At 35.2% G+C, this 16186-nt stretch overlaps 1 protein-coding gene across 11 annotated transcripts in view; it reads right to left on the bottom strand.

The window, feature by feature from the left end:
- Positions 1-16186, bottom strand: part of USP25 (ubiquitin specific peptidase 25) — a 143113-nt gene that overhangs the window by 111746 nt on the left and 15181 nt on the right. For 5 of the 11 annotated variants that reach the window (XM_057696283.1, XM_057696284.1, XM_057696287.1 and 2 more), the window contains exons 2-4: positions 13250-13327; positions 9998-10142; positions 6132-6215 (exon numbers count right to left, since the gene is read on the bottom strand). In XM_057696283.1, coding sequence (XP_057552266.1) covers positions 6132-6215; positions 9998-10142; positions 13250-13327 — 307 coding nt within the window. Of the gene's footprint in view, positions 1-6131; positions 6216-9997; positions 10143-11787; positions 12239-13249; positions 13328-16186 lie in introns of those variants that run through there. The other 6 variants (XM_057696285.1, XM_057696288.1, XM_057696290.1 and 3 more) reach the window with 3 other exon arrangements.

Here is a 16186-nt window from a genome sequence, read left to right as displayed (position 1 = left end):
GTAAAGAGAGAATAATGGAAGTGAAGAAAATAGCTTGAAAATTACAAAGAAGCAGAAAAACAGGTTTTGGGGACATGATCAATCAGCCCTCAGACTCCAATCTCTCATTCCCCTCGTGCGCTTTCTTCAACTACAGAAGCTGAAAAGATTAAAACAAGCAAGCCTATTTTCCTGATTCACCTGCAGTTACGGTTCTGGATAAAATTTAGATTCCACCAATCAGATGCACTAGCATGAGATCTGGAAGGCAGACATGAGGGGGAAGCCACTACCCTGCTGCTTTTGGCTGTTTTTTCCCAGCATGACTGAACAGATGTGGGCTGTCCCATAGTAGCAATCCAGTATCTAATTTCTAGCTTCAGGGATGTCAAGAGATAGAATAGAAGTGGTAACCAGACTCTGCACTCCAATATCCAGGCACAGCTTAGTGACAGTTATCTAATCCTGGCTGTTTGTTCCCTGGGCAGCTACAGAGCTATGCATGTTCTTGAACTCTGCAGTCCCACAGGCAGTCTCCTGATTCACTATCTTCCTGACTGTGGCAGACGGAGTGGCTTGTCTGGCTGGCCAGTCCTGTAAGAATCTAGGAGTCATTTCGGAAAGCTGAGCTAGAGATCCTTCCTCCAGTGTTCCCACTGATTTTTTTTAAGAACCTAGTTCCCTGTATAAAATTTCTTCTTTGAAACTATGTAGAGTGTTTACTGTTTCATGACTGACAAGTAAACCAAACTGGCTAGAACTCACTTAGAAATAGCAACAAGTTATCCTTAGAACTTCTCATAATTTAGCAGTCATAACTCAAGCAACACAAAAGCAAAAAAAAAACAAGGCAAGATGCTTTTAACCCTATTTCATAAATGAGATAACTGAAGTCACAAGAAATGAAGTCTAATATTATAAGAATAAAGAATGGCAGACAGGCTTCAAATTTAAGTCTTCAAATTATTAAGCCCAGTGGTCCTTCCTCCATATTAGCAGTTCCCAAGTATAATTCAAGGATCCTTGGGGATCCCCAATGACCCTATGAGGGAAGAGGTTCCTTAAGTAAAAAACACTCCCATAATAATACTAAGACGTTATCTGCCTTTCCTACTGTGGTCACATTTGCAGTGATTATGCAAAACAAGAGTGCATAACCACAGCATCCTAGCACAAATCAAGGCGGTAGCAATCAAGTTACGTGAGCAATTCATTACAACTGTGCACACCCATTGTTCAAAAAAAAAAAAAGAAGCCAGTCTCTCTTAAATCTTTGATAAAAAGAGGAAATTAATTTTATTAAATCTCAAACATTGTTTTACACATTCTTTTAATTCTGTGTGATAAAACAGAAAGTACGCATGGTACTTCTGGTGTATATCCAAACTATGCTGTGCTAAAGAAAAAAACACTAGTATACTGCTTGAGATGCAAGCTGAACTGGTTGATTTTTTTTTCATGGAGCACTATTTTTACTTAAAAGAACAACTGACAAACTACGATTATTCAGACCAGTATTTGGCAGACCTTTTCTCAAAAATAAAGTGAGCTTGTCACCTGAAAAACAAATGAGAGTATTCATTTCCAATGATTAGTATGGAATTTTCAAGCAAAAATTGGAGCTTCAGAAAACTTGTTTCTACCACTATGAGCTTGATATCTTCCTAATACTTAAAGGCTTTTCTGGTGAAATCAAGTGATATTAACAATTTCTATTTGTTTTATAATGTAGACTTTCTTCCAATATTTGGAAGGGAACCTTTTCCAAATTACCAATGCACTGTGTTATTAAATCATACATGGATAAACAATCCATTTAGACAAAAGATGCTCCTAGCATCTTACCCTAACCCTTTTTTTTGATGGCTAGGAGCATCTTTTGTCTAATATTTGGTCTCTGACCCAGTTCCGGACACAGAGCTCCGATATCACTTGGCATTTCCTAGGTGATAGGAACATCTTTTGTTCGAAGGATGTAACTCTTGGTGAGCTCCTGAAAATAGCTTTAGGATGAGCCACTGGTCACCAGAAAGACTAAGCCATGATAAGAAGCTTGGAACTTTGAGCCCCACCTCCCATCCTCCAGGAAGATACAGGGAATAGAGATTAAGTTAATTATCAATCAGGCCGACCTGATGAAACCGTCATAAAAATCCCTAAAGTAGGAGGTTTGGAAAGCTTCCAGGTTGATGAACACATCCACATGCTAGGAGGGTGGTGCACCCCAACTCCACAAGACAGAAACTCCTGGCTTGGGACCCTTCCAGACCTTGTTCTATATATACCTCTTCATCTGGCTGTTCATCCTTTATCATAGCTTTTATTACACAATAAACCAGTAGAAGTGTTTCCCTGAGTTATGAGTCATTATAGCAAATTATCAAACTTGAGGGGGTCATGACAATCAATCCTCAATTTGTTGTAGCCAAGTCAGACAGAACGTGGGTAACCTGGGGACCCACTGCTTGTGACTGGTATCTAAGGTAGGGGCAATCTTGTGGGCCTGAGCAGTTAGCCTGTGGGTCTGGTGCTAACTCCAGGTAGCTGGTGTCAGAACTGTAGAACACTCAGCTGGTGTGAGAGAACTGGTTCTATGCGGGGAAAAAAAACTCACATATCTGGTGTCAGAGTATTACAAGTATGAGCAGAGGAAGAAACAAGCAATTACAGTCTTTAATGCTAGAAAGGTTAGCTGACCACAGACTATGAAAAGCTGGGACTTGTTCCTTTAATCAACGGAGGAGGTTTATTCATTATTTATAGTTCCACCACAATTACAATAATTTTCTCCATGATGTTCCCATTACTTCATAAAGCTTCTCCTTTCCATAAGTTATTTTAGAACAATATAGCAATCCTGAATTATTATAACCTATTCACATACCAAATACCTATGATTTTAAGAACAGATATTAAGAAAGTAAAACATTATTTTAGGGACTTCTAGGTGGCGCAGTGGTTAAGAATCGGCCTGCCAACGCAGGGCACATGGGTTCGAGCCCTGTCCCAGGAAGATATCACATGCCACGGAGCAACTAAGTCCATGCGCCACAACTATTGAGCCTGTGCTTTAGAGCCCGTGAGCCACAACTACCGAGCCCATGTGCCAAAACTACTGAAGCCCACGTGCCTAGAGCCTGTGCTCCACAATAAGAGAAGCCACCACAATGAGGAGCCCATGCACCACAATGAAGAATAGTCCCTACTCGCCACTAGAGAAAGCCCATGTGCAGCAATGGGCTGCAAAGACCCAATACAGCCAATAAAAAAATAAATCAAATAAGGAAACAAATTTATAAAAAAAAAAATTAAAAAACAAAAACAAAAAAGCATTATTTTAATAGAACAGTTAATCCTATATTTATTTTTATAGAATGATTTCTGTAAAATATGTAATAAACTATGAATTTCACAGTGAAAAATAGTCCTCTGTGATTTTCATATGTGTTTATTCAAAAAGGAACAGAGAATAAGCTTAGTAATAAACAATTTCTAATTGGCAAAAGTTGATTATAAAAATTTAGCCTTTGTAAAAATTCCGCCCAAATACCAAAATGTTGCGAATATTTTTCTGTCAATGCCAAGGGAGGATGTTGGTAAAACACCAAACTTTGTTTTAACCAATCCTTACGCCAGTATTAGTATTAGTGTGCATAGTTTTCAAGGGCACAAGTGTGTTAAGTGTCAGCTGAATAACACTGTAGATAATCATGTTACAAAAGCCTGTAAACAGTAATCTCCCACATTTCAAAACTGACCAAAATAACACTTTCTCCTGTCAAGTCAGAAATATATATGCCAAAACTTAACATCCGCCCTAATAAATCTTTCACTTTCTAAAAACTTACACACCAACTACCGAACATTTCTCTGCTAATTCCAAAATACAGAAAGTCATCAACTTAATAAATTACACTTCAAATATACGCATCGTTTATCACTCACACGAAAATGGTATATAAAATGACATGAGACTTCCAAGTTAGTTCACAAGAGCCAATTTAGCTCACAATCCAACTGAACTACAATATGTATAAAGATTTTTATTTTAGAAAAAAATAGTTCTTTCACTATTTTCCTTACCTACATAAGGCTAAACCTAGGGGAAACACTTGTTTATTTTTAATAAGCCAAGCTTATATTTACCACCAGCAAAGATCTCTAAGCAGGGGAGTGATATGACTGTTTTGGGAGTTAGGAGTTAAAAGTGCTGAACAAGAGTTTGAGAAGAGTTGTAATAAGTACTAGGGCAGAAAAACTCAAAGAAAAAGCATGCACGTAAAAACTGACAGTACTGCAAACTAAATGGTTGTTTTGGTAGATGAGGAAGAGCTGGAGAAAAAAATCACTGGACCATCAAAAGAACAGGGATACCCTTAAGAGAAAAAAAGCCAGTATGAAGAGATGGTCAGCAGGAGACTGAAAATGAGAAAAATAACATTCTCACTCTGCTTCGACCATGGTTGTTGTCCTCACCATTCACCTCCAGAGCCAAAAACATACCCCTACCTCAAGGCCCCAGCCTGGGACACACCTCCTTAAGACATCCTTGAGGTTCACCCCTTCACTTCTTCAGGTATCTGTATAAATGAGATATTACCCAACCAACCTTCCGTCTAAAATAGCATACCCCATGTCTGAACTACAACCACATCCCTGCCACCTTCTGTGCCTCTGCTCTGCTCTATTGTTCTTCATGAACTTACTACTACCTGACATTATTTATTGTGTACTGTCTGTCTTCCCCTTGTGTAAACGGAGACACTTTTTGATTTTTTAATGGCCTAAAAGAGTACCTGATACATATTAGGCAATCAATAAATATCTGTTAAGCAAATATAGGTTAATATCTAGACTAAGGAATAGAAATAAAAATTAATGAGTCATCTTCATAGTAGCACTAGTTAGAATCCTTGAGAATATATACTTTATCCATCTAAAATTTTTTCTAGTAAAAGGACAAATAGCATAATAAAGTAGCCTGTTAAAAGAATACTTAAAAGCAAGAAGACATAAGCAATGTAAATTGTGTTGCTCACCCCACTATCCCACTCTCCCCTGACCAGTCAGTTCTCTTAAGATGTTCCTACTTTTCCAATCTTCTCATTGCTAAACTCAGATTCTCCAAAACACTGATGTCCAATAGAACCTCCTGTGATGATGGAAATGCACTATTATCCGCACTGTCCATATAAGGTAGCCACTAGTCACATGTGACTACTACTGACCACTTTAAATCTATCTATGGCAATGGAAAAACTGAGTTTCAGTATTATTTAATTTTATGTTTAAATTTAAGTTGCCACATGTAACTGTTGGCAACTGTATTGAACAGCTCAGCTCTAAATGGTCTTGCATTGTTTTTAATAGCTGCTAAATTTATAACAGCAGCACTGGTAAGCAAGGAAAGTAATAAAGGAGCCATTTCTGACTTTTGTCATCTATTTTACCGTGCTTTCCAACTTGGAAAAAATTAAAAGTTAACATTGTCAACAAAAAGTACACAGGCCCATGGCTATCATTCTGGCCTAAAATTAAAGAAAATTCATAAAGTTATACAAGTAATTCTACAGTGTATGTCTAATAAAGAATGTAAGTCTAATCGCACCCAATCAGTTACAAGTAATTTCATACCATTGTAGCATCTCATTTTTAAGCTTAACAATGACTTTTGGTGAATCATCGAAATACTTCTTATGCATTAGAAATCTCTACAGAAAGAGATTTATCTTCTATTTCACTAATGTTTTTTTTTTCTATCTGCAGATGCTTGTTTAAAAAATTTGGTGAATGGGAAAAATATCAGTGTTTGATTAATAAAATCCCAAACTGCTTAACATAAGTGATTTATCCTCAGCAGGGATGAGAGCACTAGACTGGGATCTGTTTATCACTTGTCCTTCAAATCACTCTTAGGCTAGCCAAGCAATATAACCAAGACTAGAAAGAGTTCTAGGACAGACCAACATTTTTCTCACTTTCTATGCAATCCTTACCAAATAATTCAAGTTATTTTGGGGGATTAAAAAAAAATACAGTGATTCTAAATTTGTGAAGGGTCTACCACTTAACACTCATTCCAATGTGTTATACCAATTTCTCTAAAACTTAAGCCAATATGTGGCATTATTTTCTGCGTTAAAATTACCTACCCAAATCCCTCTTATCTTTTGATCCATACTTTGATTGCTCAATTGTAGCACATCTCGTTCTGGTGGGCATATACTGTTTTTTTCCTGTTTTAAAAAAGTTCAAAAGAATTTAATGATCATGAAAGAAAGAATATTACTATCTGATTTCAAATTGGGCAAAAGCCTTGTATGGTCATGTCTACGACAGAGTGCCATGACACAAAAACTTCACATAATCTCTTCTCTGATTATTAAATACACCTATGATATCTCAATATCTTGCACTGTTTCCTAGTTCCCTTTGCATTTTTAACTGCAAAACTCCTAACACAATAATTTATTTCTCATTTAAGCTGGAGGTAGGAGGCACTCATTTGACAATTCACAATATCCAGTCTAGACAGGAGATGTAAGTAATTTAAAAAGGTGCCTCAAGTTTTTGGTAACAATACTACAAAATGGTTTGGGTCTTTTCCCAGAATTCAACAGAGCATTTAATTACAATATGGAATGTTACCAAGCAATACTTCTTAATTCCTTATTGTGCAAAGTACAAGCTTTCCTTGAAATGTTTCCTTTTTCTCTCAAAAATGAAAGGTAAAAATATACTAAGAAGGCCAATAATTGTCCTACCAACTACTGAAAATATAATTACTTCGTCAATATTAAAGTTCACAAATACTGTGTTCACAAATATGTATTCTACTAACCAAGTGACGTAATTTGCTTTCTCTTCTGATGTACTTGGGTATATGAAAATTTCCCCTTAACCCCAAACATGACTTCTATGAGACGTTAGTTTGAAAGCTAAATTTTTCTAGTCATCAAAAAAAAAAGGAGGGGGGGGCTTTTAGTTCTTCTAAAAGAGATCTTAAGTTATAAGTTATATTCTAGCTTATAACAATAAGGAACCATTATATATTTAGCATTAGAGACTTTTATTTCAAAATACAGATATTTTGTCAGCCCTACAACCAATGAATGATACACTTAAAGCTAGCAAGGCTTTGTTTATGCTTTAGCCTAGTTGTAACAGATTTTATACTTTAAAAAAAAGAAGAAGAAATTGAAAAAATAAAAACTCTTGCCATATTTGAAAGAATTAAGTTCTACTATGGTCAATTTTCAAGTAACAATGCATTTCACATAAAATTGAGAAAATGCTCAAAAAAGATTTTATATCTAGAACAATCTCTTGAAAACTTCCTCACACTCTGATTACTCTGATACTCCACACTCCTTCAGCACTTACACAGTTTTTTCCAAGAAGAGGCCTGCACTTGTATATGCTCATTTATAATTATTTTCTATCCTTCCCAAGTTTCACCACTCCTTCCAAGAATTAAAAATACACAAGAGATTTCATTTTTCTTCAGCAATTATAGCATAGTAATTTAAAGAATCTGCTGAATGCATGACATCTACTTACTTTCTCAGTTTTAAACCATGTAACATTATCATGACACTATCAAATTTAAATGCTGAGAAAAGACTATTTCCAAAAGGCAACTGTACTTCTTAGAACCTTATGAAAGATGGTACAAATCTTTTAAATGGAAAAGAACTATTGTTATCTTATCAGCCATATTTTTCCCAGTTTAATACTAATTCTATTATAATACAATTACCCCACTATATTTCTACAAAAGTTTTTTTCTCAATAATCTCAAGCCAACTTTATGAACACACTATCCAAATTATTAAATATGAATCAGTATCCTGGTTAGAAGGATATCTCATTTTATCAGTAAAGAAACCACAACAACAAGCAATTTGCTCAATGAGATGAAATCAGAAACTCCATCTCTCTACTACTTCTTTCAAGTGGAATGCGAAAGTATTCAGTGCACATTTTCTGAGAGCTACACACAGACACACACAAAAAAAACATTTTTCAATTATTAACAAATGGGATGCATGCTTTCTGAAATCAGACTGTTTTCTACCTAAGAGCACTTATTCCAATCTTTCTTTTTGTCTATAACATTTTCACTATTCCTTGTCAAAAGTCTTGAACGGGTGTTAACATGTGGCTTAAACAACATTTTCTAATCTTCACACAGCAAATGAGATATTTTCTTTTGTTTACGTCACTCTTATAATCCTAATTCTCCCCTGCAAATCTACACATGCTGTCTCATGTCACAAAGTCTACCACCAATATTAAGAGTTCACAGCTATCATTCCAAAATCTGTCCAGCCTTTCAACTAGAATACTGAACCATGCTTACGCAATTTCCTGTTTCCTTCATTTTAACTGTCTTCAGTCAAAATCTTTTTTTCCTTTTTCTACCTAATTCCATTTTCCTCCCAAGCCTCAGAACTTTGAAAGATATGTTATTCTCACATACTAATTCCTCCTCTATTTATACCACTTCTTTTTCCCAACTTTCTGTAACAAGCTTCTCAACCTTGTTCAAGAGAACTTTCATTGGTTTTGAAGCAGCTTTTTTACACATATTATCAAAAATAACTCAATAAACACTTTTTGAGGAACTATAACATCCTACTACAATGCTGGGACTATCAATGGTCTCTTGCCCTGTTAAGTTTACAGTCTGGTAAGCGAGAAAGGCACAAGCAAATAATTTCAAAATAGCAGAGTACTCGTTAAGACAGAAGTATGCTCTGGGTGTTAAACAAGCACTTGGTTCAACCTAGAGGCCAGGGGAAACATTCTAGAGCCAGCAGCTCCTATAAGTCTTATAACATCAGAAGAAATTAGACTAGGGGTAAAGGCTGGAGGGGATTCCAGACAGAAGGAACAATAAGTATAAAGACAGAAGAAATTAAATAGCACTGGGTGGAAGAGAACTTCCAAGCTATTCTGTATTATCTCAATGTAAAGTGAGAGGAGGAAAACAGAAGAAAATGAAGGTAGAGATGTAGTTAGGGGCCAAATCACAGTTTGTCTTGAACTTGAACATAGCAATTGAGTCTGTCTTACATACATAAAACTTCTCCCATCACCTATTATCTGTGTGAGATGGGTGTATGCCAGCTTTGGCTGACATAAGACCATTTTTGGAGGAAAATACCGAGATTACCTTGAAAATTTGAAATTAAAAAATTTATCAACAAACATTAAACAGCATTTAATGCCAATCAATAGCTATAGACATTTATGTGAACAGGATCTTCCTGGTTGTTTCCTAACTTTGAGAAAGTCTATAAACAAAATAAAAAGTTATCTTTAAATACAAGTTAGTAATCAAATTTCTCAAATCCAGAACATATAGAAATAAATACCTACATTTTCTATAATGCAGTTATTACACCATAATGAGACAGAAATAAATGAAGATATTTTTTAAAACTCAGCTATATAAGCATAAATTATCTGCATTATGAAGAAAAATTACTGTCCCATGTAAAATTTTCCATATGTATCTACGGGTATATGTGAGTTTATTTTGTTACATGGTTTTTTTTTCCAAGATCTTTATTTTGGAGAGGGGCTGGAGTTGAGGGAAGGAAAATTCTGTTAAACTATCTATCAGTAATTAGAAACAATACTTCAAAAATAATCCTAAGGTCTCTACCAACACTTAACATCTATAAAACAAATGACTGTGCCCCATTTAAAATTCTAGAAATTTTTGTTTCTTTAATGAGTAACACCTTTAGATGTTCCATGTTTCAAAACAACGAACACTATATGAAATGTTTCATGAAAGGATCTATAACTTAAATATAATCTTTTACTACTAAACTGAAAAGAATATAGCAGCTAATAAAAACATATGCGCCTTTCAACTACACAAAATAGAACCAAGGCTAAAGTAGTTCCTTTTTTCTCCTTCACTTCTACTGAAATAAAACAAAGCCCCAAGAAAAATTTTTCATTACATTCTAATTAAAATATTAAGAAAGAGAAATAAACTTACTTGTATCTGCTTGGCTTCCCACACTGATGTATCTATCATTGCCAGGAAGCGCTGTTTGGTAGTAAGTTGTCTCCTCCTGCTGAGGGGTCTTGGCATTCTTCGCAGTCAGGAAAGCCACTGCTAGTTCCAAGTTTCCATTACTATCCTTCAAATATCAAGAACAGAATATCAAATATTTTGGAGTAACTCTATACATTCTCATACGATTTATGTAATTTTCTCCATAACAACTAACATGGTAAAAATCATTTTCAGATTTAAAATTATTCTATGTGATTCTTAATTTTACAGTATAAATTCACTGTAAACAAAGTATACTACGTCAGTAGTAATTCCTTTTTCTATTAATTAAAACTACTAACATAATGTAAAAATCAATTCTATAACTAATTTCTTATTTTTCCATTACTTTTATATCAGCTTAACAAAAGTCCAATCATACACTTATACTCCTAAACAAATGAACAAACTAAAAAATGTTTTCTGGAACTTGCCATATAAAGAATGAAAAATGAGTATTTAAAACAGTACTTCAGCAAACAAGGACAAAAAAAGACAATCCCTTTAGTATGTATGCTGAATGCCTACCTAGAGGCAAACAAGCAAATATCAAAGACCCAAAGAAGACAGCAAAATGGTCTGAAGCTTGACAGAGAGACACACAGAACTCCCATAAATACTCAACACTGTTAAGATAAAAATCCTACCCAGATTAAATATATAAACTTTATGTAGTTCTCATAAAAAGTATACTTAGACAAAATTATTCTAAAGTTAATTTAGAAGAAAACAGATGCTAAAAAACTAAGAACTTTTGAAACAGCAAAATAAGAGACTTGCCCAGTTATCTCTATATTCTCTCCACAGTTAACAATAAATATAACACCAGCTCTATGACAGCTAACTGAAACATTATGAAATTCAGATATTAATAATGAAGTTATCTTTGTAACAGAAGGCCAGAACCCATAATACCACGTAGGCCTTTAGAAGTTTAGCATACACACAAAACATAATAGGAAGCCAGTGGAAGGTTTAGAACAGAAATGACGTGACATGACTTACATTTTAAAAGGATTACTCTGGCTGTATGCTGAGAGAACAAGAGAGAATAGGCAGAATCTGAGAGTCCAACATTATTTGCTATCATATTAAATATGGGAAGAGATAAAAGAAGAAAGACCAGGATGCTTCCAAGATTTGAGGCTTGAACAACTGGAAGAATGAAGTCCCCAACCCACCCCAATTCCAATTCTAGCAGCCTTTGAAGAGAGAAAAAAGTAAGAGTATAGTTTGAAAAACACCATTGTTGTAAACTTTATCTGTCACAACCATTATAAGATTCTTAAAGACTCATTCAAAACATGGGTTTAACATAGTCTACAGTTAGATAAGCAAACTAGCCATAAAATAATCTGTAAAAACAACAGCTAACACTTATTGAACACTGACTATGTGCCAAGAAATGTGCTAAGTGCTTTCCACATACTCCCTCATATAATAATAAACTGAATGCAGCAGGGATCTACACAGCTTGGTCACTTTGGAAGTATAAATAGATTCTCAAAATAAAACACAATGAACGTGATAAAATCAATCAATGACATTGTGGCTCCCAAAAGTAGACTCCCTGTCAGTATAATACTGAGAGAGTCAACTCATTATTAAACAGCTAACAAATTTACACTGGGCAACAATTAAGGTTTAAGTACACTGTTTTCTTCCCCAGATAATGGTAACTCAAACAGAAGTTTAAAAAAAAAACCAAAAAACATAGTCACACAACTTACCTCAAAGGAAATGTGGACCATAATTTAATTATTTGTGTTTATTTAATTTAGCATATTCTACACGTTTCTCAAATTAAAAAAAAAATAATTCCCCAAATTTGCCCTGACAAGGTAATGGATGTAGCCCCACACTAAACGATACAGAATGGGAAAGGCAGTTTCTGAAAACAGACATGGAATGATTTAACCATACTTAGCAGAATAAAGGTCTGGCAATCATCTAAATGTCATAGTCATAAAAACTGAGGTACGACACTTTGCTTCCTCTCCAAATACTTACAGTGGTTTCATAAACCATGCATTAAAATGCTCCTAACAGTACTGTTTCATCATTTTCCTAATGGGGAAAAAAGCTGAAGCAAAGCTTCCAGTAAAAGCAGAAATCATGTGTGGCACTGGGATCAGGCTGCTTGGTTTCTATTCCAAGCTCCTCCACATATTAACTATGTGATCTTCAGCAAGTCACTTTAACCTCTCTGTTTCCTTATCTTTTAAAAAGGGGATGAAAATAATACCTACTTCACAGTTATTAGGAAGATGAGTTAGCCACACAAAGTACTCAGAATAGCACCTAGTACTATAAGTGCTTAATAAGTGCTAGTTATTACCACTATAATTATGATGATTATGATTACAATCATCCAAAAGGTAAACTATTTCTAGAAACAAATGAAGAACTTCTGGCTCAAAATCAAAAATGATATATTTAATGTTGTCTCTCAGAGACAACTTGCAAAGGAATGGAGCTATGTGTATGCCTATAGTAGCAAAAATGTTGTACTGCTGTTAGCCTTTAGCAGTTAGCCTTTAGCATCTATAAATAAACTTAAAATGCAGTTCCAGTTCTTGAACATCTTTCATTCACTTGTTCTTTTTCAACGTGCACATCCATGATTTGACTCATCTGGTTGCCTCTGTGTGGAAATGAGCATACTTCATGACATACAAAAAAAATCATGCTCCTTATTTAGTGCATAATAGAACAGTTTGATGTTGAATGTTCTTAAGGTGCAATTAACTGAATCTTAGCCAATTTATATTTCTCCTTCTTGGAAGAAAGAAATGTAAGCTTCTGATATTCTATTAATTTTCTCCCACCTCCTCTTCCTCATCCTCCTCTATCCCACTCTACCCCCTTACGCCCAATAAAACTCTAAAATCACATCTTTTAAGTAAAACCAGCCATTATCATGGATTCACAACCCTCCATTCTGCATGAAAAGTGTTTCACATGGAGAGAGGTCTTCTTTCACTCCAAGGTATCTTGGAACATTAGGCTGCTAAAAGCTAACATGCTCAAAATTGCAGTAGGTTATTTAAGTAAGGTTCTTACTTTATAAAAGTTCTTTCCTATATCTCTACTACTACCCATAGTACAACTAAAAAACTCAACTTTCAAATACAGTAGGCAGTGGAGATGACAGTGTAACTGAAACTGTATGTTGCAAAACAAAGGCCATACCTTCAAGGCTTGCTGTAGTATCTGGGCATCATTAATCCCAGTAATTTCTCTCAGCTGATTCAAAAACGTCTGTTGGTGCTAGAGGAAGGCAAAAACCAAAAGTGTTATACTATGAAATCTGAAATATACAAGGACAGAAAATAAATAACCTTTGGGAAAAAAACAGAAAACACAAAATAAACTAGAGTGAAAAACAAAAAAATATAGAACTTGAGAAAGACTGAATAAATTTCATTCTTTTAGAAAGAATGAACCATGCTGCGGGAGCCCTTATTCCACTCTCATTTTTCTAAAAGCCCATTCTTCACTGCCTAAATTATGCCTCACAACAAGAAAAGGAGTGATCTGCATGATGGCTAAACCTAAGAAGAATTAAGGAAAACAGGTACCCATTGGGCTACTTTAACTAGGGATGAAACAACAGAATGAAATCCAGGCAGCCCTATTAATTGCTCCCTCTCCCTAAAGTCAACCAGCCTCCAGGCACCTAGCAGGTTTGGAAGAAAATATGCCTTTGGCAGGGCAAACACTAGGTGTATATTATATCCGGGGATCCTACCCTATTCGAGGAAAAAAAAGGATCATCTCATTCTCCAATCTGTCATAAACGATCTAAAATAAAATTGATCACCTGCCCCCATTTGCTTTAGATCTGTTTATACTCTATTGATCTATTTAATTTACTATACTCTACTGAAGAGAAAAAGAGGCAGGATAGATTCCACTACCAAAACTCTTCCCTAAACTTCCCTAATTAAGAACCATGTCCCTCCCTACATCTCTGCATTTCTTAAAACAAGTTCCCTAAAACTGTAAGGCAGCACCATGAAATAAAGAAAGCTCAATGGATATGACATGGAAAACAAGTCACCACTAGAATAAAAGGATCTGCTGAAATCTTCTGACTTCCCTCTAAACATTCATATGTGACATTCATTAAATGTCACTCCATGTTTCCTCCTCCAGCATCCTGTCAAAGTTCTAGGTAGAATAAAGGGCAAAGGATAAAGGGTGTCTGCTAAATGATTCTGCCTTCTTTTATAAGCCTCATCTAGTAACTTCCACTTAAAGCCTCACTGAGCACAACAAAGTTATGTCACGAGGCCACTCAATTGCAAAGGAGGTTGGGAAATGTATTTTTCAGCTAAACAAAAAGCTTCTCTGCAAATCTGTTGCAAAGGAAAAAGAAAAGAATGTACAATGAACAGGCATTGGCAGTATCTACCATGCCATCAACCAATTTTAATTTCCATAAAAATCTTAAAAGCTGAGATAACTGAGACTAAAAACAAAATATATAATAAAGTATATAAACAAGGTCATATAAAATGCCAAAAAGAATCAAAACAGTTGAATAAGAGAAGTGAACTGCCAAACTTACAGTGCTGAAATAGAAAAATAAAATTCTCCTTAGACCTGTCAACTTTTCTACTTTCATTTTCAAAATTACCAATAGCTATCAAAGGAACCACGACTAACTTACACAATACCCAACACTACAAATTAAAGACCTATGTGAATTTTATGGAAATTTTCCTTATCTAATTCAACGTCTTATTTTAGTGAACATAAAATACTTGAAAGATTTTACAAGCTTGTTTGTAATCACCCCTACCAGCACTCCAAACTCCATTCTTTACATAGAATACAATTTTCCTCAACTGCAAGTTACTTGATAGTGTACAGGCGAAAGACTACTGAATGTCCCAAAGAAATTAGTGATTTGTACAAATGATGCTATTGTTTATAATGCTGGAAAAATGGAAGCAATGCAAAACGTCCTTCCACTAAGGAAGAGGTTCTAAACTGTAAAGTGCAAAAGAACGTCCCGGTAAATTTGTCAATAAAGAAGATTCCCAGGCCCCACACCCAGAGATGATGATTCCAGGGGCATCTGGATCTGCTAGGGGATCTGCATTTTTAGTAAGCGTCTCAAATGACTTTAATACAGATGAACCTAGAAGCACGGTTTGATTTTAAGCAAATAACTGTATATTTTTAAATAGCAAATATATAATCTATATAGAAGTTAATCTTTACAAAATCATATTACGATAAAGTGGTAAAATACAAAATTGTGTATGTTAATGAGTACAAGGTAAGATGTAAAAGAGAATGTAAAACCCAGAAAAGTTTACAGAGCATGCATTAGACTCCGAATTCTTCTCCCATCTCTGTACCCATACCCTTTGCCACTTCTCACTGCCTCACACTAAAGACAGTATGTATTTCCTTGCTGTACCCGATGATAGGCATGGCCATGTGACAAGCTTTCATCAACAGCATACTAGCAGACAGCATGCAAGCAGACATGAAATGTGCTTGCATGGTTGGGCTTGCCCTCTTAAACTTCTGCAACTTCCTTAAGAAGTCTATAACCTGGGTAGCCTACTTGTTTCAGAAGAATAAGGCACATGAGAAGAGCCGCCCCAACCAACCAATCTGAACAGGATGATAATATTTTGATATGCCACTAACTTTTCGTGTGTTCTGTTACAGTGATGGTTGACTGTTAGAGAGTACAATAAGAATACTGAGAACGTTAAAAGAAGCAACATCTAAAACTTTGTTATCATCTGGTGTTTTGTTCATCTTTCACAATGTCAACTGAATATCCTAACAAAATAATTCAGGTGCATCTCTAGCACGGTTCTTGATCTCATGAATTTTGGCTGAAAATGAAACAATGAAGAGAAAAGGATTAGGGTGGGGAAGAAGACCAAGTGGGAAGGAGAAAAGGTAAATGAATTTTCTTAACTAAGTTAGCAAGAAATGGGAACGAAATCAAAAGAGGTGAGCTATGAGAAAAATTCTGAGTTTATGGAAGAGAAGCCACCTCATTTAAGTTTTCTCTTTGTTACTGGCATCTTTCAGCTGTGCTTTATATGTTTTTGTTGCTATTACTTTTGTTGTGTTTAAGACCCTGATCTTCTTTCA

Source organism: Hippopotamus amphibius, chromosome 10, assembly GCF_030028045.1.
Source record: "Hippopotamus amphibius kiboko isolate mHipAmp2 chromosome 10, mHipAmp2.hap2, whole genome shotgun sequence".
NCBI lineage: Eukaryota > Metazoa > Chordata > Mammalia > Artiodactyla > Hippopotamidae > Hippopotamus > Hippopotamus amphibius.
The sequence above is the reverse complement of the archived record's forward strand: the minus strand, read 5'-3'. Positions and strand labels throughout refer to the sequence as shown.